General features: G+C 47.5%; 1 protein-coding gene and 1 pseudogene across 1 annotated transcript; one reads left to right on the top strand and one right to left on the bottom strand.

Moving 5' to 3' along the window:
* Nucleotides 1-3,571: 3,571 nt before the first annotated feature.
* LOC149338794 (uncharacterized) lies at nt 3,572-12,489 on the bottom strand. Its single transcript, XM_089550362.1, has 6 exons — nt 12,127-12,489; nt 12,002-12,043; nt 9,810-9,896; nt 6,894-7,141; nt 4,622-4,781; nt 3,572-4,069 (listed from the first exon to the last, which is right to left on the bottom strand). Exons 1-6 carry the CDS (start codon nt 12,233-12,235, stop codon nt 3,618-3,620), a joined length of 1,098 nt encoding a protein of 365 aa, XP_089406488.1. The 5' UTR covers nt 12,236-12,489; the 3' UTR covers nt 3,572-3,617.
* Nucleotides 12,490-19,024: 6,535 nt separating this feature from the next.
* LOC149338793 (uncharacterized) lies at nt 19,025-23,440 on the top strand (annotated as a pseudogene).
* Nucleotides 23,441-24,477: the final 1,037 nt, after the last annotated feature.

Below are 24,477 nucleotides of genomic sequence, written 5' to 3'. Positions count from 1 at the left end.
ATCTCACTGGAATGCGAGACCGTTACTACGCCATTTTCTTTTACTGAAGCGAAAAGCTTCACTAGGCTATAGTCGAATACAACTTAAGTGTGCACTGAAGCTCCTCCCACAATCAGTCTTTGCGCACAGAATTCCTCCACCACGATAATGCAGTCCGGTGCTTAAACAATTCTTGTTACATAGACAAGAAGCTTATCAGAAGAAAAAAAATTATGAGCTCTAGAATTTTGAGACATGGATTGTTTGATATAGTCAAACATTAAAAAGCTGATTTCGTTGACAGCTGGGATTGGCCAGGGGTGTAATACAGTACGCCGCGACCGCGGCCCAGTGTTAGCAACTGCTGTTTTTTTTTAATATGTATACTACTATGTCAACACCGCGCTTCGCGTGGGCCAGATTTGCCGCTTCTGCGCATGCGCTAAACCGAGCGACGTCACGCGCAGCGCAGGTGGCCGCCGACTGCGGAATAAAGAAGAAATAAAAATGAGCACAGAAACGAGAGTAAAAAAGAAATGAAAGAAATAAAATATCAGAAAGAAAAAATAAATAAAAGACAGTGCGCCAGGAAACACTCATATCTAGGTCATATTTGAAAGGTTGTGCGCTAAAAAGACGTACACAACCTTTCAAATATGAATATGTACCAACTAGCCCGTCAAAAAGCTTTACTAATACTCATATCTAGGTGGACACCCGAACCGCGCCGTAAGGGAAGGAAAATGAAAATAAAATTGGTTTTCAGGATAGGAAACGATGCCTGTTTCTCATATCTCGGTGGATACCCGAACCGCGCCGTAAGGGACTCAAGGAAAGAAAAATGAATTGAAAACTGGGTTTAAGGAAAGGAAATGCCTGCCTGTCATATCTTGGTGTACGCCCGAAAGGAATGGCCACCACAGTACATGTCTCTAAAGCAACCTTCTAAGACAGCACCGTATTCACTACACGCGCGTCGCCTCCTCCGCCTCGGTACAGGCAGTGTGTGTACGGCCGAACGCCTCCAACGTTATCGTGGTGCTCTCAGTGCATTGTGCGCGAAGAGAGAGAGAGAGAAAAACTTTATTACAACAGGAATTCGGGGCACGCCCCAGGGTCACCGCACGACCCCACTCCACTCAAGTGTTTATGTTCCTGAGTTCCATAACACTGGCGACCTGGCCGGTGGCGATGGTCTGCACGGCCGGGTCCACCGAGCGCAATAGGGTCTCCCAGTCCTCCCAGGTCTTGAGGTTCTCTAGGTCCCTCGGGGGAGGGTCCGCCGGACAGAGAGAAAGGATGCGGAGGGAAGAAGCGAAGGGTTCTGGGCATAGGGCGCATGCCGGAGTAGGGAAGGAGGGATGATAGTGGGCTAGGGTAAGGGGCGAGGGGAGAGTGTGTGTCTGTAATCTGCGCCAGAGTGTTGCGTATCTGTTATCTAGGGAGGGGTGGGGCGGAGGGTAGAGCTGGCGTGAGGCTCTGTATAGCTGGGTCAGCTCACTGAATGAGTGCATGCGCTCCTTCGTGAATCCCGCATCCGAGGCCACCTGAGCCCGGTTTAAAGAACCTGGGGCTAAAAGGTTGGCGGCCTCGTTTCCGGGATTGCCGGAGTGCGCAGGCACCCATATCAGCTCCACTTGGCGGGGCGGGGGTGCGTCGGGCGAGTCCAGTATGCCAAAAGCAGGGACATGGATTCGTCCTCGAGCAAATTTTAGAATCGCAGTTATTGAATCACTGAAAATGTACCGGGCTTCCGTGCAGTTGATTGCGAGTGCAATGGCGCCTTCCTCTGCAGCCTCTGGGGAGGTGTCGAGAGGGAGAGGTAGTGTGATGAGGGCAGATAAAGAGGAGTCCACCACAGCTGCTGTCGCTTCATCACCCGTGCAGGCAGCGTCCACCCATACGGCGTCCGGCTCGGAGCCGTACGCTCGATGGAGTGCCTTCGCACGGGGTCTGCGGCGCTGCTCATGGTGGGACGGGTGCATGTTCCTCGGGAGCGGCCTGATGAGGAGCTCCCGGTGATGGGATCGTGGGATGGCGAGGAGGGTTGGGTCGTTGGCAGGCATTCTGATTCCGAGGGAGTCCAGGATATAGCGACCTGTGGAAGTTTTTGTGAGCCTGATGTATTGGGCCTGTCGGCGGGCCTCCACCAGTTCCCCGATCGTGTTGTGGAGGCCCAAGCCTAGTAATCTGTCTGTGGGTGTGTTGAGAGGAAGATGAAGTGGTACTTTGAATGCCTTGCGAATCAAAGCATCCAAAGCGTTTATGTCATGTTTGGATAGATAAGTATGGGGTAGTGTACAGCACGCGGCTGAACACAAAGGCATGAATGAGGCGACATAGATCACGCTCCTTCATGCCTCTATGATGTCCCGAAACCCTGCGGTTGAGGTGCAATATCGCGCCTACAACCTGCTTGAGTTTCTTCAGAGTGGTGGTGTTTTTGCCATCGTTCTGGATGTGCAGGCCCAATACACGGAGGGTGTCAACCTCAGGTACCGGGTCACCATTCAGTTCAATGGCAATGGGGGAGCGGCGACAGCGGTGGTTCTTAGGACGGATGAGGAGCAGTTCGGACTTCTCTGGGAAGCAAGACAGTAGGATGGTCCGTGCGTAATTTTCGGTCAGGATGGCTGCTTCCTGTAAGGTGTTCTCTATGTCGCCGTCACTGGCGTGGGTGGTCCACAGGGTGATATCGTCGGCATAAAGAGTGTGCTTCAGGTGGGGAATAGTTTCCAATTTTCGGGCGAGGGGGATGAGGGTAATGTTAAAGAGAAACGGGGAAAGGACGGACCCTTGAGGGGTGCCGATACTCTGAAGCGTGTAGGAGGGGGAAGACAAAGGGCCGAATGTATCTCAGCCGTGCGGTCACTGAGAAATGCTTGAATGTAGGCATACGTGCGCACACCCACATTCAATGGGGATAGGGCAGTCATGATCGCCTGATGTTCAATGCGATCAAAAGCTTTTGAAAGATCCAAAGCTATGACTGCCTTGGTGTGACCTGGAAGAAGCGGGTCAAAAAGGTCGTGTGTGAGTTGCAGCGTGGCGTCCTGTGAGGATAGATGGGGGCGGAATCCCACTACCCAAGCAGCACACCAACAATGGACCGACGCTGGCATAATGCTGGTCAAAACCGGCTCGAAAGTCGTACCGACGTCGGCATTGGGGCAAAAAGTTACTTTTTCCAACCTTGGCCTGATGTTCGGACCAACACTGAACCGACATTCATGCCACTATCAGACCACTGTTCAGCCGCTCTACCAACACTGAACCGACATTCATGCCACTCTCAGACCACTGTTCAGCCGCTCTACCAACACTGAACCAACATTCATGCAACTCTCAGACCACTGTTCAGCCGCTCTACCAACACTGAAACGACATTCACGCCGCTATTGTACCCACTTTCAGCCACTCTACCAACACTGAACCGACATTCATGCCACTATCAGACCACTGTTCAGCCGCTCTACCAACACTGAACCGACATTCATGCCGCTATTGTACCCAGTTTCAGCTGCTCTACCAACACCGGCTTGACATACCACAATTAGGCCACTGTTCAGCCTTTCTGCTAACGCTTGCCCGAAGTTTATGCCATTGCATTTCCAGTTCAGCGAATATTCACATTCCAGTTAATGTTCGCATTGGGAAAGCCATGGGTTTTGGCATTGCAAAGCTGCAATCATCTCTTCTATACACATGCACAACAAAATGAGGCAACGAAAGAATCCAACTGAGAAACAATTTATTAAATAATTAGGCACCGTGGCTGGGGACGCGCGGTTGCGCGAGTCCTGCGAGGCAGCGAGGGCCGCGCAGGAGGCGGGACCTTGGGAAGGAGCCAGGGCCGCGCGGGAGGAGGATTTCTGGGAGGTGGGGGCCGCTTGGGGAAGGGAGGGCACTGTGCTGGGGGCTGAAGCACAGGGGCTCGCAGTGGTTGCCAGGCCGGCAGCGGTACTTGGCAGAAACGCTTCGGCAAAACGCCTTTTGCGTCCGCCACCACGGTCCACCGAACCTGGCAACCACTTCCTAATAAACCCCTGCGCTTCCACCACATCCGCCCCCGTCTTCTCACAGATGGCATCTGCATAAGATAAGCGTTCATTTTAGGCCAGCAGAAAAAGTTTGCTCGTTAACAGAAATCAAGATTATTTCAGCAACAGAGAAAACAGAAAAGGCCACAAGTACATGTTAACTCAAAGTGCGTGCCAAAATGAAAGGACTACAGTATCCAAATACAACTTGAGGAGAAAATCCACCTGAAAGCTCTTCTAACCAACTGTATAAAGCTGCTGCGACATCACGGTCGACCACTTTGCACTACTAACATATGGGAGCACAAATGGCTGGCAGATACAAGGCACGACTACGATCCATGACAAGAGATGGATGTGACTGATGGGAGGGCTTTCTTTGAAAGGCATCTGCTGACTCATATATCTTCAGATGCACATGGAAGAAAACTGCAGATGACTACCCCCATAAAAACAGTAACAAAATATTCACCTGTAATGAAAAAGAAAACTGGTAAAGTATCAACTGAAAAGAAGAAAAGAAAACAAAGCGCAGCAGAACCTGGTGCATGTTCTTCCACTCATCTTTTAAAATTCAATTAAAAGCTACTGCAACAACATACCTGTTGCCACCTTGCATAACTTCAGGGCAATAAATGACCACTTGCCCTTGCGGCCATGGAGGCTGTACATCCTCTGTACAGCCACCCCCATGATGGCGGTCATTATGTTGGAGCCCACCTCCCTCGGGCCCTTGCCCCCCAGGTGGACCAGCTGCTTTCGCTGAAAAGAAACACCACAGGTGCACAAGCTATTAGGCACAAACATCAATTATAATTTCATTTAGTTTAGCAGAATCGAATAGCTAAGACAATTGTGTGACTACCTGTCAACAGCCCATGCGAGTACCTACAATCATAATGCATAATTTCTGTATGATACAATAGCTTGACTAGTTGCTACCAGCAGAAAGCACCACCACCAATATGGACATTCTTTTTTTTCCCAGTTTACTAAGAGCAGGGAAACTTTAGCGATTAAGAAAAGGTGGCCAACTCCTACCCATTATGCTTTGCATCTTGGGCATTATTATATTATAACTATAATGCTTTTTGCAGATATCTATGTTCTGGATGTGTTTTCTCTGCACAGCCGTTACGCTAAAATTGATTTGGTTTGTAGAACTTAAAGTTCCAAAGTGACTCAGGCTATGATGAGGGACACCATAGTGGAGGGCTCCGGAAGTTTCGAGCACGTGGGGTCTTTAACATGCGCCACTGACATCACACTGCACACGGACGCCTTGCTTTTCGCCTCCATGGAAAACTGGCCATCACGGCTGGGTTTGAACCTGAGTCTTTGGGTTCAGCAGTCGAGTGCCCTAACCACTGAGCCACCATGGCGGGGCTCACTACCCTGAAATTGAGCAGTCTAATTAATGCTATACAAAGGGCGCTTATTTAAATCCCCAAGCACCTGAGTAAAGCTGCGTGCTTAGCAACCACATTTAATTAAACGATGTTGCTTGTTTTTGGCAGCAGATTAAGTAATGAAATGTGCATAATGTGAGCAAAAGACAGGGAAGAGGTGGGTTAAAGCTGCCCCATTATTTGGGAAACCTAGCCGAAATTAAAGACGCGCTGAGAGAGGACCAACTTCCAGCTGTGTTCACAGCAGTTCATGCAACAGTATATTAACCGAAAGCTCAGCTTCCTGTAAAACAGACCTTACAACATCCTTAATGTTAGCTACAAAGTCCACTGCTGAACTAAATTAAAACAGCACAACAATAAATGACAAATGTAAGGAAAATGAGGGGCTCGTTATGAGACACATAAGAAGAAAGGCAGCCACAGGCAACAAAAGCATAGGGGATTTTTTTTTGCTGTTGATCGATGTAAAACAATAATGTAATCACAGAAATATTTGACTGAGAAAAAAAATTTGTTGGAACCAAGTCTGTTATGCAACGACCGGCCACCGGCAGAGCTCTGGAAAACTACATCGAATGACATTGAGTGACACCATCTGAGAGCAACTGCCCCAAAAAAGCCTGTGACTGCACCGCCAAATACCAAGCTACTACAAGATGTGACAGGTGCAATGCTTCGCACAGAACCAGCATCAGTAGCTTGGTTTGCTGTTTAGCGCTCCTTCTCGCCTAAACGCTCTGATGCGACAGCAGTCTCGCAGGTGGCATTTTCTTTGCATTGCGTGGCTGAAACATGATGTGACAACTGGCACTTGCCGTAAGCAATATTGCGAGCGCCACATGTTCAGCACTGCTACTGAGCCCAACAAATTGATAGGAGCCAAAGAGCAGATAAAGAGAGTCCCCTAACAGCTGTCCCGACACGTGATGCAGTTTTTGCAAGCTCTGCTACCGGCTGGGCATTGCGTACCACTTTTGCTTCCAACAGTAAATCTCACCACACAAGGAATCGACAGGGCGTTCCAGTGAACACTCTCAAAAATTCCTAAAGAAGCGCAAGTTCGATATGGGAAAACAATTTTTTTTTTTGGAGGAACGATCTCTCAGCAGTGGTGGACATAATTTACTGCATAACTGTGCGTGTGTACCTGCAAATATTTCTTCTATTTTGAACTCCCTATTCTTAGGAATTCCTGAAAATGTTCACTGAAACAGCCAGTGTGTATATCAGCAAGCAACTTTCATGAACAAGACATTTACATTAACAAAACACACTGTGACAGCACACTCCAGCACAACAGTAGGAATTATATCTATGAAGAGCATGTTATTCACAGAGCATGGCATGCAAATACTCTTGGAGCTCAAGATTTCTTCACAAACCTCGGAATTACATTATGCATGCAATTCGTTAGTAGGCATTCATTTTTTCCAGACACGAATTATCAGAAACATTAAATCACCAGTCCAGCAGCCACGCTGTCGTCCTGGACGGCAGCTTCCACAGTGTCCAACTCCTCGGGGGAGAATGCGGGCAGTGCAAGGGTGGGAGGCAGTGGCGAGGGGGACACTGGCCGAGTCCTCTGCTCCAGCTGCCGGTCTGACCGCAGCAGCACGCGATCCTCCAGCCTTTGTAACCGCTGCATTAAGTCGCGCTGCTGCTGTCGGACCTCCAGCACCAGGCACATCAGCTTCAGCAGGGTAGCTGAAACTGAAGCAATCAACAATTTCAGTGAGAGCAGGGTTAACCTGGGCGCAATAATATCATTTGCGCACTGAGGTACAATAAAGAACAGTATGAGGCTAACAGTAGGCAGCAACACACTCTGTACTATGCTCCTAAACTTCCCCCAGTTTTTATCCTCCAGGACACTTCTAATTCATGTTCTATTCCTTGCTAGCCTAATTTAAATGCCATAAATGTCACCATGCACTGACAAACACCTAGGTGAAATGGAGCTGCTCTATGTGTGATAGCTAGCACAGAACCTGCAGCCTTGTTGTGTAAAGGACTTCTCAGTCTATGAGCTTCGCCAATTTTTACATTGCTTCATGGGCATTTACACTGCTATTGCACCATGGCAGAGATGGCAGCAGTTAGTCGCAAATGGATTCTTCCAGTGTCATGAGAAGCATGTGCTAATAGAAGCGAGAAAGCAGAGCAGGCCTGTGCCCTTAATATAGCATTGCACCATTTGGAAAGTATTGCTCACGGCAAAACCCACATTGGCCAAAATGCTGGAGGTAGACATCTGTTCTAACTGCAAGTGCTGGCAGGGATCAATGCATTAAAACTGCAACAAAGATAGCCCTTATGGAATTATAGCCCTTAGCTGACAAGCGAAATGCAACAAAGAGGTGGACCAAATGTTTCTTGCTAGGCAGAGGAGGTCCCAAACCGTTGAGAAATAAAACAAGGTCACATTTATCTCTTACCACGCATCCATTTTGCTGCAGGCAAGACAAGACTAGGAGCCAGCTGATGTGCTCCACAAGGCAGTTAGGCTGTTCAGTTCTTTCCTAAGCAAGAGGTCCTCCTTCAGAGCATGCCACTATTATTGGCTGCTTATCTCCTTCAGCACCCTTTATGGGAGCTTTGTGATAGCGCAATTAATTTTTTTTTCAGCACATTTCGCTGCATCCAAGGCACTGCATTGACTTCCAACCAGTAAACTTTTAAAATTCTTTGAAAGACAATGAAAAATTACAATATGGGCCTTGCTGACCAACCGCGACCAAGCGACCAAATTACGAGGGGGTACCCAAAAGAAACCGGAATAATTTTTTGAATCGGCACAGCTTCAGTGGTACCGCGTTTTGCCGCTAGGAGTGCATAGAACGAACATTCCAGAGTCAGTAAGCCGAGTGCCGTCGCTGAAGGAGGTCAGACTAGTCTAGGCAGAGTTTTAGAGTGACGACTGTTTTGTGTGAGTGTCGTTTTTGCAATGGCTGATTTTCGTGAACAGCGTGCGCCGGTGAAATTATGATTTTTTCTCAAAAAAAGTGGAACGGAAACTCTTTAAATATTCAGAAAGACGTTCAAGGACGATGCTATGGGGACAACTCAAGTGTTCCTGAATTAAATCCTGAATCAAAGCAACAGTCATGCCAATGGAAAACTTCAAATTCACCTCGCCTCAAGAAAGCTCGTCAGGTGAAACCAAACCTCAAAACAATGCTGATTTGTTTTTTCGACGTGAGAGGAGTCGTCCATTCAGAATTTTTTCCGCAGGGTCAGACAGTTAACCAGGCTTTCTGCTTGTATGTTTTCAAAAGATTGGGCAACAGTGTTCGGTGTAAGCGGCCTGATTTGTGGCAGACGGTGACTGGTTTTTCCACCACGGCAATGCCCCTGCTCACACAGCGCTGTCTCTACGACAAATTCGGACCAAAAATGGCATGACCTCTGTTCCTCAACCCTCATACTCACCCGACCTTGCCACGTGCTACTTTCTCTGTTTCGTAGAATGAAAAGACAGGTGAATGGAAAGCGTTTCGCTGATGTTGCTGAGGTGAAGAAAAAAACGACGGAGGGACTGTCAAGGATCACAAAAGATGAATTTAAACAATGTTTTGAAAAATGGAATGAAAGATTCGACAAACGTATCATTGTAAGTGGAGAGTACTTTGAAGGATATTGAAGGTCTGTGCTGAAAATGTGAACAAATAAGTTCAAACAAAAATAAGTCCGGTTTCTTTTGGGTACCCCCTCGTATGCTGGTAAGGAAACAAATGCACAGAACATGGAACTACTGTGTAGAGTGCAATTCGTAGGAGTGGCTTCCTGGTGGTGATGTAGGCCGAGAGAGGCAACAGAAATGCCAGGATCCAAAAGAACCCAACAAAAGCACAACATACAGCTCTTGGGAAGGGCACACAACAACCACTCCACTATGAATCACAAGAGGAGAAAGCAATGGAAGTACTAGGTTGTAAATTCCAGTACCACTTCAGTTCAATACAATGGTTTTTGAGAAATACATGTGATGATTTTCAGAGTGACCCCTTTCAAAGCACATAGTTTGAAACTAGAAATGTGCTCCTAGCACCGTTTCAAGAGCCACTGAGGAGAACTCCGTGCAAATATCTTCCTGAATAAGTACATTCTCTAGGTCTTTCTGGGCCTGTTGACTGCTGCTCAGCAGCAGCAGGTACAATGAGAAATTTAAAATTTGCTCTGTTTTTCTTTAAGGCAAAGCAGATCTAGCTTCTATATTTTGTTGTGTCACTTGATACTAGACAAAATAGGAGTGTAATTAAAAGAAAGGAACACAGTGAAAAGACGGGACAAGCAGCATTTGTTCTGTCCTCTCACTGTGTCCCCATGTTTGGCTTGCATTTCTCTTTTTGCACAAAAGTAAACAAAGTGAAAATCTCACCATCAACAGTCCCAGCTGTCGACCCCTCCAGCTTGCTGGGTGGCGCACTGTTTTCGTTCACGCTCTCCTCAGCGTGATTCAGTGGGGCTGGAGATGAACATGCGTCATTGATGGCAATCCAGGAAGTACAGAACACACTACTGTGTACAACCACAATGTCACATTTCTATCCTAATTGAATGCAGAAATGCTACTTCAGGATATTTTTGGAGAAGGGACAGAACAGTTGCATGGCCAGGCTGTTTTTCATACAGGTGATCTTTTTAAAACACAATAGACACAAAATTACGAAGTTCAGAAACAAATTCCTGGTTATATAGAGATGCCCCCCAGGCAATAGTAACACTTCCTTTGGCCGAAAAGATATTTTAATTTGGTTTCAATCACAGGCTGTACAAAGACTTCATAATTCAAAACCCATCAAAACCGACACCTCCATGACAAGTAGTTGACGTGACAAACAATGTCACATCATGCAGATACCTATGACACATAAAAGAACGTTGTGATCCGACTGGGGCGGCGCGTTTCGATGGAGGCGAAACGCAAGAGGTGCCCGTGTGCTGTGCGATGTCAGTGCACGTTAAAGATCCCCAGTCGGCTGAAATTATCCCAGGGCGCTACGGCACCTCCTTCTTCCTTTCTTCTCACACTCCCTCCTTTATCCCTTCTCTTATGAATGTCCACTGAAATGCGAGAGAATTACTGCACCACTTTCTTTCCTGAAAAATCAGTTTTCAATTTTTTAAATATGTGTCTATAGTACTTCAATAATTACATTTCTCATGCACCAGCATGGTGCATTGGTACCGTATTTTCCGGTGTATAAGAAGCGGCTTTTTTCAAAAATCTTGCTGGTGCGTCCTATACAAGGGTGCGTCTTATATGCGAATTTTTCGTTTTTTTTTAGAGAGTTCAGAAATTACTCAGGTTCATGTTCAAGCCTTTTTTACCGAAAAAATATCACTAGCAATGAAGCGGTTGTAACACGGTTAATACTTCAATACGGGGACCACCGTGCGCAACTTTTTTTAGGTGAACTTTATCATGAAACGACGGGGATGACGACTTCCGGGATCACAAACACACCACCGTTTCGGAGGCCCCAAGCAAAAGTAATGTGAAATGCCAAAAGATGACGACAATCACGCTTCTCGCCATTGTCAAGACAAGCCAGGACAAGCCGGCGTTCTTTTTTCAGCCACCCTTTGCCACTTTGTTTGCTCCATGTACGTAGTGCGAAGAGAATATTTCAGTCGCGTTGCCACCAGAAATGGGCGAACTTTTTGATAGCGCATCCGAAGGTGAAGACTTCCAAGGTTTTAAGTAGAAATAAAATGTTCTTATGGACATGTGGGAGAGTTTTTTCGTTTTTCTTTCTTTTTTTCCAAAACGTGGGCAGGAATGGCGTGAGTGTTGCCTTTTTCGACCACTTAGCGTTGCTTAAGAATTTCTCACAAGTACGGTGAATTTCGTGATGGTCGCGCAAGCGTGTTTAATTGATCCTCATTAGCCCAACTGGGAAAACTGGGGTGCGTCTTATATAGCAACTTTTTCAATTACAGCCTGCATATATGGCGGGTGCGTCTTATACACTGGAAAATACGGTACATTTAAGGACACAAAAGAAACTGTCATGGCGAAACCAAACACAGAGAGCGGAATATATGTCATGTGAATAGAAACCTGTTCGCAGTACTGTTAACGTGGGTAAGAGAGTTTGCCACGAAATGGTTACTGGCAGATTCACTGCTGATCTGAGAGCATGGCAAATGTAAAAAGCTGATGCCAAGTCTGAGCACGTTCCATTTCTCTGCAAGTGCAATTAGCTACGGTGGAGTTTTTTTCCCAGATTTTGCAAGCATACTACCATAAATCCCCAATCAAAACTAACACAATGTTGACCTTACATTAAATAGAAATGAGAAATGGTGTTTTAGTTTTAAGGCGGTTAACATCCAAAGGCGACTCAGGCTATGAGGGACGCCGTAGTGAAGGGCTCCGGAAATTTCGACCACCTGGGGTTCTTCAACGTGCACTGACATCGCACAGCACACGGGCCTCTAGAATTTCGCCTCCATCAAAATTCGACCGCCTTGGCCGGGATCGAACCCGCGCTTTCGGGTCAGCACCCGAGCGCCGTAACCACTGAGCCACCGCGGCGGCTTAACAAATGAGAATTCATGTCTTACGTGGTGACGGCAGCTGTACAACATCGTTGTGGCCCTCATTTCCTAAAAAAGAATTGCACATGAACGTCTTGTTGAGTATGCAAAATAATTTCTCATCAATAAAGAAATATGAGAATTTCAATTACCAGAAACTGCCGAGCTTTCTAGGGCTGAAGTGAACTCGTAGCGCCGCACCTTTTTTTCGGCGCTCTTGTAGGATCCTGCAAACATTCTCAATATCTCGACAAAAACCATGTCATCTCCAAGCAACAGTACGGATTTCAAAAAAAACAAAACAACTGAGGCCGCCTTACTGGAAATCAAAGAAGAGCTAATTTAAAATTATAGAAAATAAACTGCTAACAGTTGGCATATTCCTTGATATGAGGAAAGCGTTTGACTCGGTTAACCATAAGATATTGCTTGAAAAAATGCATTGTTATGGAATACGCGGCGTTCCTTTAACCTTATTTGCTAGCTACCTTGACAACCGATCTCAAACAACTATCATTAACGGTATTTCATCTGAAATCGGTCAGATTGTGTCTGGTGCGCCACAGGGCTCCGTTCTAGGACCAACGTTGTTCTTATTATATATTAATGATATCGTCAACCTTCATGCAGCAGACAACATTATAATCTATGCAGACGATACTAACGTATTTTTTTCAGGGCAAGATAGTAATATTTTGCAAGCAGCCTCCAATAGTTGGTTATCCCAATTGTCTGTTTGGTTAAAATCAAATAGGTTAGAACTTAATGTCAGGAAAACAAAGTACATACTGTTTAGAGCCAAAAATAAGGAAGTTCCGAACAACTTCCAAATTCACTTCGAGCAAGCTCCTATAACTCGTGTCAGCTCTACAATGTTCCTTCGAGTCATTTTTGAAGAACATTTACTCTGGACAGATCGTGTAAACTACGTTTGCACTAAAATGGCTCGCTCTGTTGGTATCCTAAATAAATTTCGCACAATACTGCCTCGAAAATTCAAACTACAAATTTATTTCTCTCTAGTCTTTTCGCATGTACAATATTGTTTGTTGATCTGGGGAACGACTACCTCAACCAATTTTGTGAAAGTACTTACTTTACAAAAAAGAGCTGTACGAGCGATTGATAACTTACATTACAGTGAGAGCACGGGTCCTTCCTTCCTCAACCATAGACTGCTAACCATCACGGCCGCTTACCACAAGCTTGCTGTTTATATCAGAAACCTTATGAAAGGAAACTGGCAGACTTTCGAGAGCACATATTTAATTGCCCAAACAGCATACAGTCTTAGGCACCCTCAATACCATGCACCAAAATCTCGTACAAACTATGGGTTCCAAAAACTAACTCACATAATTCCTCATAATTAAACACGTATCCATACTTAACAGAATTGTCACTACAAAATATGTCCGAGGGCTGCTTTGCTGACTTGATGCCCGTTCAGCTGCCTGTATAGCAACACTCAGGCCAACAGACTATCAGTTTGAAAGCCTGTGAAACACTCATGTGGCAGAGGCATTGTTGTATTTACAATTAAAAGTGTGATTCTGGTTTCTAGGATTTAACAGCTTTAAGCTATGAAGAATGACGTAGCGGAAGACTCCAGATTAATTTAGACCACATGGGGTTGTTTAACATGCACTGATATTACAGAGCAAAAGCGCATTCTGCACTGCTCCATTTCACCACAGACAGGATGTAACCTGGGCCCTCGGCTCAGCAGCATGGACCACTCAGCCACTGCGACAGGCTAACAATTCAAACTGAACTAAATGTAAACAGCTGGATGAGTTGGTTCTGAATTTGCATTATGAAACACTGTCTCAGTGCACAACAAACATGGCTGAGGAAAGAGCACACAACGCAAAGCATCAATTGATGTCTGGCATTTGTATTGTGTGCTCTTTCCTTGTCTGTGCTTTTTGTGTGCCAAAAAATGTTTCATAATGCAAAAAAAAATTACCATACTAAACCTTTCTGTACTAAATATTATTAAGCATACTGAGTGCAGCACTAATTCTGGGAACTACAGGTCTTCAAAAACAAGGCACTAATGAGTTTCAGATGTAGTTCATCAGCTTACAAGTGCAATAGCTAACAGTTCATTCTGCTCCTCTTTTTGACAGCTGGCTAAGCGGTGGCTATCAACATGACTTCTTAGTCGTAATTTAGCCATGCAGAGGTGCAGACTCACAGAATCTAGCAAAGAGGCCTTTACAATCGCTGATGAAGCTACCATCAATATGTCTGCAATAAGACTACTTATGGCAAGTGGTAACGACGACCACTGGGCAACGCATCCACTCCCCTCCGAGAGCTGGCTCGGCCTCAGCTTTTGCGAGCCGCGTCACCTCCGAGCTCCTGGCCACAGGCCAGTAGCACTCTTCTTTTGTCTCTGTGAGCCATCCGACAGGAATGACTGCAAGGCAGTCGTCCTCAAGAGGAAACTTCACCACAGCGAATGGTTTTGACATGCTGCACAGAGGAAACACGACAAAGGATTAATAGGGAAACAAGGATTTTTACCAGACACTGTCTGTGCCATACTCTACTGGCACTTGCCTGTTTGGGTGCCGAAAACTTCACACTACCATGACAACTGACAGGTACTCTTACAACCATCTCGTTCTACTTCGCAACGCACTTCTGAACTTTCATGAGTTGAGAGTTACAAGTGTCACGAGCGCCTGCAATTTGGGACTTATTTAAACAATATTTCTGTGCCTGCTGTCATGTGAACCAAATAACAGCCAGCAATAGTGGCGTGCAACTTCACTGCATTGAACATCAAACTGAGTGCACTCTATCAGGAGCATAGCGATGAAAAAAGAAACCAGTAAAACGCAAGATTGACCAAATGAGGAAGAGAGAAAACAAGCGCGTTCAATTAGCGAGCACGAAACTAGCACTCGCTATATGTAGAGTCACACTGATCTAGACTTTGTAATGCAAGGCTCTGAGTAGCGGGAAGGGACACACATAAATAAAAAGTACTCTCAATTTTTTTTCTGGAACCGATCACTGGCAGGAGCAGCATTACTTCTGGTAGTACAGAAGAATTGTGTTCATTCATCCTGTTCTTGCCACATTTCTCTCATCGCACGGAGACTCGCAACGCAACAATGTCAACACTGCCATGGAAGCATTTGTCAATCAAGCACAAGGCATGCAGGCTGCGACTCTATGACGTCTGACATGCATGCCTGAACCAAGCGATTAGCCTCACAAAAGCAAAAATTGGCGATGAAAAACACTCAACTGCATCGCACGTGGGAACTGGTTGGTCATGGGGGGTGCCGCAGAGAACGGCTCCGGAAATTTCGACCACCTGGGGTTCTTTAGAGTGCACCGATATCGCGCACAGTACACGGGCCTCTAGAATTTCGCCTCCATCGAAATTCGACCGCCGCAGCCGGGATCGAACCCGCGTATTTCGAGTCAGCAGCCGAGCGCCGTAACCACGTGACGACTGTCATTGCGATCATGATCATAATATCTATACACGTACATAAATGTACGATGTGCCGTGAGAAACAAACCCTTTCAGAAGCAATGCGCCAACAAGATTTGCCGGGATAGTGCGTTCACCCTGATGAAGGAACACACAAACACACACGACATTTAGAAGCGCTTCCCTTCGTGTACGTGTGTTACTTCATATTACCCCAACCCTTACACGCAGTTACACCTTGCAATGCGCCGCTGAGTTAATCAAAAGACAACTGCTGACAGATGCCTACAGACAAGTTAGATAAAGGGGCGACACACGAGGCGTGCTCATTGTCCTCACTCTTGACAAGTTCACAAGTAAATATTAGCTGACAACTAACATGAAAGGGAAAAAAGGACAGAATGTATACTTACGCAAGCAGTGCCTCCTGGTTCCCCTCGGTGACTCACGCGTGCCGCCACCAAACTTCAAAAAGCTTGTTGAAGAAATAAAAATTCACAAGCGCGCGCTTTGCTGCCAAACGTCCAAACGAAATGACCACAAGCTATGGATTGGGATTGGCTTGGAACGCACGTGGGAGCGAGAGTGGATGCCTACGTTTATGCGTAAAGCGGTGGATAAATACACGTTTAGTTTCGAAAAAATTCTTTGAAGCTTAGTGTTGACAACACCGCCAAGAATAATTTTTATCAATTTTTTTACACTTCAATTTATTAATGAGCAAAACATCTTATTTTACGCGACAGCTAAGATGGAATGGCATGGCTACTTTTGACTACTTTCAGCTCAAGTTTTGGCTCCTTTTAAAATGTTCCCAACGGCAACCCTGCCCGCGAGTCATGCCGCGAGTGCTCGCGCTTGTTTTTCTTTTGTGGTGTGGAGGTGTTGGTCGTACTGCCTGTCTGCTGTCCCTTTGTGCGGCTGTTGCGGTCCTCGTCTTTCACCGCAAAGCTTCTGCATTTCGCCATGAATGCAAAGCAACGCAAGTACCGTATCGTTGAAAAAGAATACCGTGAGATCTTGCAAGATCTCGGTATTTCACAACGGCCGGTCGCATCTACGTCTTCAAGCTTGGATCAAGGCGGCAGGAAACGATCGATCAGTCGACGTACGCACCCCCCAACTCTTGCTACCGTCCGAAGCAACCACGCGACGCAGAAGCGAAGTGCGCGCTGAAGACGCGTGATTGAAATCTATGACCGTAATCAATATGAAGACGATTAACCGATAGCGATTAATACGTCCCTATCGAAAAATCTCGTATATATGTGTCATATGTGTCTGGTTCATACGAGATTATGGAATATCTCGTATGTGTCATATGACACATATGTGTCATATGTGTCTGGTTTACAATTGTTGGGAAAGGGAAGGGCTGGGGTGGAATTATAAGGCAATTAACAATAAAGTAGCTTCCATTGAAGTTAGTAAACTAAAGAAAGTAAAAAAAAAATTCGGACGCGAAAAAAAAAAGCTGCGCGCCGTTCCGGATTCGAACCACCGACCTAGAGATCTACAGCTCACTACACTACCCACTACACCACTGCTGGCATGGCAAAAACTGCTTTACATTTCGATGACAAGACTTATGCTATGCTTCCCACTACTTTAGGATTCGACGGTTAGGTGCGAGGACAAATGTTTATTTTTAAGGTATAAGGAGCTGAACTACAGCCGATTGCACTTCCACTGATATTGTGGATCTTGATGTGCTCTGTGATAAGCACTGAAAGATCTGATATTTGTATGTATTTTAATTTTCACAGCGCCTGCACCATTGATCGTAGTACTCTCATTGCGCACATATTGTTAACTACAGTCGGAGCTCTTGCATGAAAATACCTGGCGTTATTAGCTCAACTAAGCCCAGAAGGCAACATTTGCCTTCTGGCTGAACGTTTGTCCAAGCACATTGGAAACGCCTAACGTCATACTGTTTGGATAGGCGCGGTTTACAACAGGAGGGCACAAGCAGAGAATCAAGGAGAAAAATATTTGAAACAGGCCAAGAGTTTTTTTTATGCGTTGGTTGGGCACTTGTTAATCGCTTGTTCATCCCTTCTTTTCCGCGTGTTTCAAACAGCAAGGCCCACTCTATGAGAGGCACTCATCAGCGGCTATGTGTTTCGCACGAGATTGATGTAAGCTGATACGGTGCATATCGGAGCTCTTGTGTATGCACGAGTGTCGCGTGTCAGTTAAGGTATGCCACATTTGTAATTCATACAAGTCACCTTTCCGTAGCGCGTGAACTACTATATATGCAGCAGATGTGTTCATCTGTGACATTTGTGACGCGTATGAGCTCGTACGCAGCCTATACGCGTTCATACGAGACACATTAATTTGTGACACACATGAACTCGTATGAAGTATATGTGCTGATACGAGGCGCATTTGTCGACACATGGCTCATATGGTGCCCATATGAGTCAAACGAGGCACATATGAACTCGTATGAAGCCTATATGTGTTCATATGAGGCACATATACTTACACATATAACTCATATGGGCTGCATACGAGGCAAAGGGAGAGAACGAGTACCGTGGAGGCGCAATGCCTTCGCATTCTTCCAATTCGAGTTCCCGCAGACGATGTAACGTTTTTTTCTTAAGCTATATGTATCTCTTATATAAGCGCATGGCCAGCGCTGTCCTATCATGGAGCAAACGCACGTTACTGTTTACCCATTCCTGCTTTAATGGAGTGCTCGACACGTTGCGCCATGCATATATGTTTTGGTGCTGTTCTGCAGGTATACCGCATTAACTGCGACGCCCAAGCACATCAAGGTACAGCGTATTTAACGTTAGAGTCGAGAAGTTATTTTTATAAAATGCTATTTATAGTTTTTGAAATTCAGCCCTGAAAATCGGTGCTGCATGTATGTTTCTCCGACTCGCATTCTTTCATTGCACGACTGGACTTTTTACATTTACACAGAACGAAGACCACAACCTTAAAGGGGGAAATAATCGCATGCATGCATGCAACTTTGCATATTTTAGTTTAAAAAACTGAGATTTAAAAAATCTCACAGGAGGTTATGCGGGTTTTTACGAAGATATCATTATCTGCGCCCCGGACTATATATGCTATTAAATAATTAACAATGTGCGAGCTATATATATATATATCGCGCCTATCGCCGCAATTGAGAAAACTAAGAAGTCACAATAGCAACTGCATGATGCTCCATAGCAGTCGGCACTTCAAAGTTGCGTTGCCTATTGCAGGAATTGGCCAGCTTCTAAATATGGCAAAGTCAATGCAGGGGAAACATTCGAGAAAGTGGTCCAATACTGCCAACTTCTAAAAATGGCTGAGCCAAGGCGGGTGAAACGTCCGAGAAATTGGTCCAATACTACCAACTTCTAAAAATGGCTGAGCCAAGGCGGGGAAAACGTCTGAGAAACTGGTCCAATACTGCCAACTTCTAAAAATGGCTGAGCCAAGGCTGGGAGAACGTCTGAGAAACTGGTCCAATACCGCCAACTTCTAAAAATGGCTGAGCCAAGGCTGGGAGAACAGAGGCAACGCGGGGCCTTCACAGGGCTGTCGTTTGCCAACTCAGATCCTACATTGGACCGATGTCATGTGCTGCTTGGGTATGCTATGCAGGTAAAGATTGTTGTCCGCCATGTGACTTGTGAGTCTCGCTAACACAACATGCTCGAGGAGCTTCCCGAGGCATGAGGTTAGCGAAATCGGGCGAAGGTTTTGAATGGTAAGTGGTTTGTTGGGTTTGGGTATGAATATTACCTTCGCGTGGCGCCACGACTGCAGGAGGCTACCCTCCCTCCAGCACTGGTTGAAGTATTTCGTAATCTGGGTGATCGATCAGTCGTCCAGATTACGGAGCATGGAGTTTGTGATTTGGTCTGCACCAGGTGCGGAGTTGGCGCGGAGAATCAGGAGGGCCGCTCTGACTTCCGTCTCCGTGATGTCGGTGTCGAGTGTGGGATTTGCTTGTCCTGCGTAGTGGGGTAGAGGTGTGGGTGCGCCTGGAGAGGTGTACATGGTTTGAAGTGTGTCTACGTGCGCGAACTGCGACAGTCTCGACATCAAACCAAGCGTAACTGAATATTATCGTTTATATATATAGGCTTAACCACAGCTAAGCCACTGCCAGTATTTAGCCTTGGGTCTTGAAATACTGTTGTTTTCTTCTTCGCCAAGTCTGCAGTTTTAGATAATAACTTTGCGAAATCCAGAAAACGCAGCGCAAAAATTTCAGTGCGCCAGTATAGGTGATTGATAATATATTTCAGTGAAGTGAAGAGATTATCGAGTGCGCCTGCGCCTGACTGTGTTATATGAGACAGCATTCCTTGTCGAGAACCGTAGGAATTGTCTCGAACGACGATATGGGGTACCCTTTCTCTCAGGTGCAGCCGGCCCGCATTAGTCACGTATAGTACCACATGCATTGTACAATTCCTTTTCTGTTTTTTTGGCATGTAAGAGACCACCGCTTCTGTCACGATCTTCCTTTTGTCCTGACCGTTAGGAAGTCAATAAACTTCTCTTTATGTGGGAAACATGTGCACGCAGTTTGAATGCTGGCACGCGCGGCGGGTTGCCGTGTACTCATGGTGCACTATTTCTGTTCTGTATTATTCGACACCATATACAGCTTGTTGGATCGAAAAACCGTCGGCGTAGTTGGCATCACCTGTCGTGCGTGAAAGATAAATAGGCTTACTGCGACCCCACATTTGTCTTCATTACGAAGCAAAAGCGTCGAGTGTAGCAGGGCTTATTTGCCAACTAGCAGTCCACGAAGAAAATTGACGAAAAGTTCTACGTCTCCTAATCAGAGGCAGTTCATATAAAAAAGTGGCCTCAAAGTTTAATTGGTAAGCTGAGTGGCTCAGGCGAAACGGCGTCTTAGCTTATTGGCACTGGCTGTGCTTAAAGGCCAAGTTGTGGCGCTTACAAAATAATTACAAAACAAACAGTTACAGACAACAAATATGTACATAAACACTGTTACGCATGTAAAAGACAATCATGAGGAGCTTGTTTATTGGTTTGGTTTGATTTATGGGGTTTAACGTCCCAAAGCGACTGAGGCTATAAAGAGACGCCGTAGTGGAGGGCTCCGAAAATTTCGACCACCTGGGGTTCTTTAACGTGCACTGAAATTGCACAGTACACGGGCCTCGAATTGCTCCTCCAAAGAAATTCAACCGCCGCGGCCGGGATCGAACCCGCGTCTTTCGGGCCAGCAGCCGAGCACCATAAGCCACTGAGCCACCGCTGCGGCCTACAAGGCGGCCTAGAAGCCCGTGTACTGTGCGATGTCAGTACACGTTGAAGCACCCCAGGTGGTCGAAATTAACGGAGCACTTCACTACGGTGTCCCTCACAGTGTGAGCCGCTTCAGGACGCTAAACCCCAATAAACCAAACCACACTAAAACATCTTTATTATGCGATAGCGTATAGAGCTCTTTCGGCCGAAAAGCTTTCGGCGTCGTAGTAATTGGGCGTACCGAGCGTCGGAAATAATCGGATTGGGCCAATTGTTCGCAGCAGAATGTTCCAAATGGTGGCTTACGGTTCAGCGCTTAGTGCAGCATAAACTTGCTAGTTAGAGCCTAGCTCCCAGCAGAGGTTCAAACCCGCAGCGCTTACGTTGTCGCGTTCCGCTCTTCACTACGGGACCTCGAGAGTTAAGAGCTCAAATCATGAAAAAGCGATAATGAAATTGGATCAGTATCTATGACTGAGAGTCGAACCCGCGGCTGCCCCACCAGATCTCCTGACTGGACGCTGAGGGCGCGCGTAGGGAGAAGACGTGCGCACATGGGCTCCGCGTATGATCGCTCCTTATTGCGCCCATTCAACTCGGACCCCACGAATCTTGGCACCATCGTCTCCGCGAAAATCAGCGTCACAAGTTGATACCACTTTCACCAAGGTGGGCCCATTTATGACGAAATTCTGAGATTTTGAAGATTTCGCCCACTGCCGCGGCGCTAAGCCTAACGGCGGCGGGGCGTTCGGCAGCGCTCGCCAGCCCCGGCTGGGGATTCCTCGGGCATGTTGTGCTAGCGAGACTCACAAGTCGCCCTCATCTATCCGCACAGGACGCCATGCTGCAACTCACACGACATTTTCGATCCGCTTCTTCCAGGTGACACCAAGGCAGTCTTAGCTTTGGATCTCTCCAAAGCTTTTGATCGCTTTGAACATCAGGCGATCATGACTGCTCTATCCCCATTGAATATGGGTGCACGCACGTATGCCTACATTCAAGCATTCCTCACTGACCGCACGGCTGAGATACACTTCGTCCCTCTGTCTTCCCCCTCCTACACGCTTCAGAGTATCACCACCCCTCAAGGGTCCGTCCTTTCCCCCTTTCTCTTTAACATTATCCTCATCTCCCTTGCCTGAAAATTGGCAACTACTCCCCACCTGAAGCACTCTCTTCATGCCGAAGATATCACCCTGTGGACCACTCACGGCAGTGACGGCGACATAGAGAGCACCTTACAGGAAGCAGCCACCCTCACCCAAAATTACACACGAACCATCGGACTGTCTTGCTTCCCAGAGAAGTCCGAACTGCTCCTCATCCGTCCTAAGAACCACCGCTGTTGCCGCTCCCCCATTGCCATTGAACTGAATGGTGATCCGGTACCTGAGGTTGGCCCCCTCCGTGTATTGGGCCTGCACATGCAGAACGATGGCAAAAACACCACTACCCTCAAGAAACTCAAGCAGGTTGTAGGCGCGATATCGCACCTCATCCGTAGGGTTTCGGGACGTCATAGAGGCATGAAGGAGCGCGACCTATGTCGCCTCATTCATGCCTTTGTCCTCAGCTGTGTGCTGTGCATTACACCATACTTACAACTATCCAAACATGACATAGACGCATTGGATGCTTTGATTCGCAAGGCATTCAAAGTAGCACTTCATCTTCCCCTCAACACACCCACAGAAAGATTACTAGGCCTGGGCCTCCACAACAGGATCGGGGAACCGGTGGAGGCCCACCGACAGGTCCAATACATCAGGCTCACACAAACTTCCACAGGTCGGTATATCCTGGACTCCCTCGGCATCAGAATACCGGCCAATGACCCAACCCTCCTCGCCATCCCACGACCCCTTCACCGGGAGCTTCTCATTACGCCGCTCCCGAGGAATATGCACCCGTCCCACCATGAGCAGCGCCGCAGAGCCTGTGCGAAGGGACTCCGTCGAGCGTACGGACCCGAGCCGGACGCCTTATGGGTGGACGCTGCCTGCACGGGTGATGAATCGATAGCAGCTGAGGTGGACTCTTCATCCACCCACCTCACACTACCTCTTCCTCCGGACACGTCCCGAGAGGCTGCAGAGGAAGCCGCCATTGCACTTGCTATCACTCGCAAGGAAGCCCGGTATATTTTAAGTGACTCTAAAACTGCGATTTTAAATTTTGCTCGAGGCCGAGTTCATGTGCCTGCTTTTGGCATACTGGATTCGCCCGATGCATCCTCGCCCCGCCATGTGGAGCTGATATGGGTGCCTGCGCACTCCGGGAATCCCGGAAACGAGGCCGCCAACCTTTTAGCCCGAGGTTCTTTAAACCGGGCTCAGGTGGCCTCGAATGCGGGATTCACGAAGGAGCGCATGTACACATTCAGTGAGCTGACCCAGGCATACAGAGCCTCACGCCAGCTCTACCCCCCACCGCAGCCCTCCCTAGATAACAAACACGCAACACTCTGGCGCAGACTACAGACACACACTCTCCCCTCATCCCTTAACCTAGCCCACTATCATCCATCCCTTCCCACTCCCGCATGTGCACTATGCCCAGAACCCTTCGCTTCTTCCCTCCACATCCTTTCCCTCTGCCCGGCGGACCCTCCCCCGCGGGACATAGAGAACCTCAAGACCTGGGAGGACTGGGAGACCCTGCTGCGCTCGGAGGACCCGGCCGTGCAGACCAACGCCACCGGCCGTGCTGTCAGTGTTATGGACCTCAGGAACATAAACACTTGAGTGCAGTGGGGTCGTGCGGGGACCCTGGGGCGTGCCCCGAATTCCTGTTGAAATAAAGTTTTCTCTCTCTCTCTCTCTCTCTCCCCGGCGATGGCGGCTCCCAATACGATTACCGGCTATGATCCGCTGTCCATGCAAGTCGTACGCATGGAAACCGCTCAACCCGAGGACCTTCCAACATCGGAAGATGACTACTTGGAAGATATGGCCAAATCTGGAGACGACGACAAAAGACGAATGCTCCCAAGCCAACTGGAGCCGCCGCCCAGCACCAGGCGGTGGTTGGGTCCGCGCACGCTCCGCAATGGAGTGTCAGGGGCGCGGCCTTGAAGGACGCAACATGCAAACCCCAGTGGTGGCCGCCGCAGACGCCGCGAATTGGACACGACGAACTCATCGTGGTGCTCAAGCCACGCAAGACACTGGATCTCAAGGCCACCTTCGCTCCAGGAGAAGCCGTAGTTGCTGTGCGCCACATCATATGGGACTGTGGAGAGATGCAACTCTCTGTATGGCCTGTGTGGGACCAAAATGTGCTAGTGTTTGGGCTGAACTCTGTGCCAACCGCTGAGAAGCTCCTTCGCGATGTCACGCTGACGGTCGGCAACCGCCAGCTTCTGTTTCGCGGGCACGCCAAGGCTTCTGGCGAGGTCTGCAAGGGAGTGATCAACGTTCACCCCAGCGAAACGTCAGCCTCCCTCAAGCAGAAGCTGGAGTGTAGACACGGGGAAATCCTTTACGTGAGGAAGCTGGGCGGCACTGCCATCGCAGTGGTCACCTTTCAAGGGAAGAAGGTACCCCGCCAAATATTCTGCAGCGACCAGGGCATCCCTGTGAGACTGTACAAGAAGGCGATCCCTGCCTGTCATCGATGTGGCACGGTGGGGCGCCGGGCTGACATCTGCCCGCGGCCGCAGTCGGGACGCTGTGGTCTCTGCGGCTCTCAGGTGGCTACCACACCCGAGGGCATAGCACAACATGAGTGCACCCTCCGATGTCTGCTGTGCGGGGATGCCCACTTCACCGGTGCTGCCGGC

The sequence above is a fragment of the Amblyomma mixtum genome, chromosome 6, assembly GCF_055824585.1.
Source record: "Amblyomma mixtum isolate Tamu chromosome 6, ASM5582458v1, whole genome shotgun sequence".
NCBI classification, from domain to species: Eukaryota; Metazoa; Arthropoda; class Arachnida; order Ixodida; family Ixodidae; genus Amblyomma; species Amblyomma mixtum.
This window is presented reverse-complemented; position numbering and strand designations above follow the sequence as displayed.

What these genes read in the sequence shown, in the direction of transcription:
- LOC149338794 (XM_089550362.1), bottom strand. Translation starts at nt 12,235, where the DNA reads ATGGTTTTTGTCGAGATATTGAGAATGTTTGCAGGATCCTACAAGAGC. An exon ending in ACAGCGTGGCTGCTGGACTG is followed by an intron (nt 4,782 to 6,893) that starts GTGATTTAATGT and finishes GTTTCTTTTCAG; the next exon opens with CGAAAGCAGCTGGTCCACCT. An exon ending in GTTATGCAAGGTGGCAACAG is followed by an intron (nt 4,070 to 4,621) that starts GTATGTTGTTGC and finishes TATCTTATGCAG; the next exon opens with ATGCCATCTGTGAGAAGACG.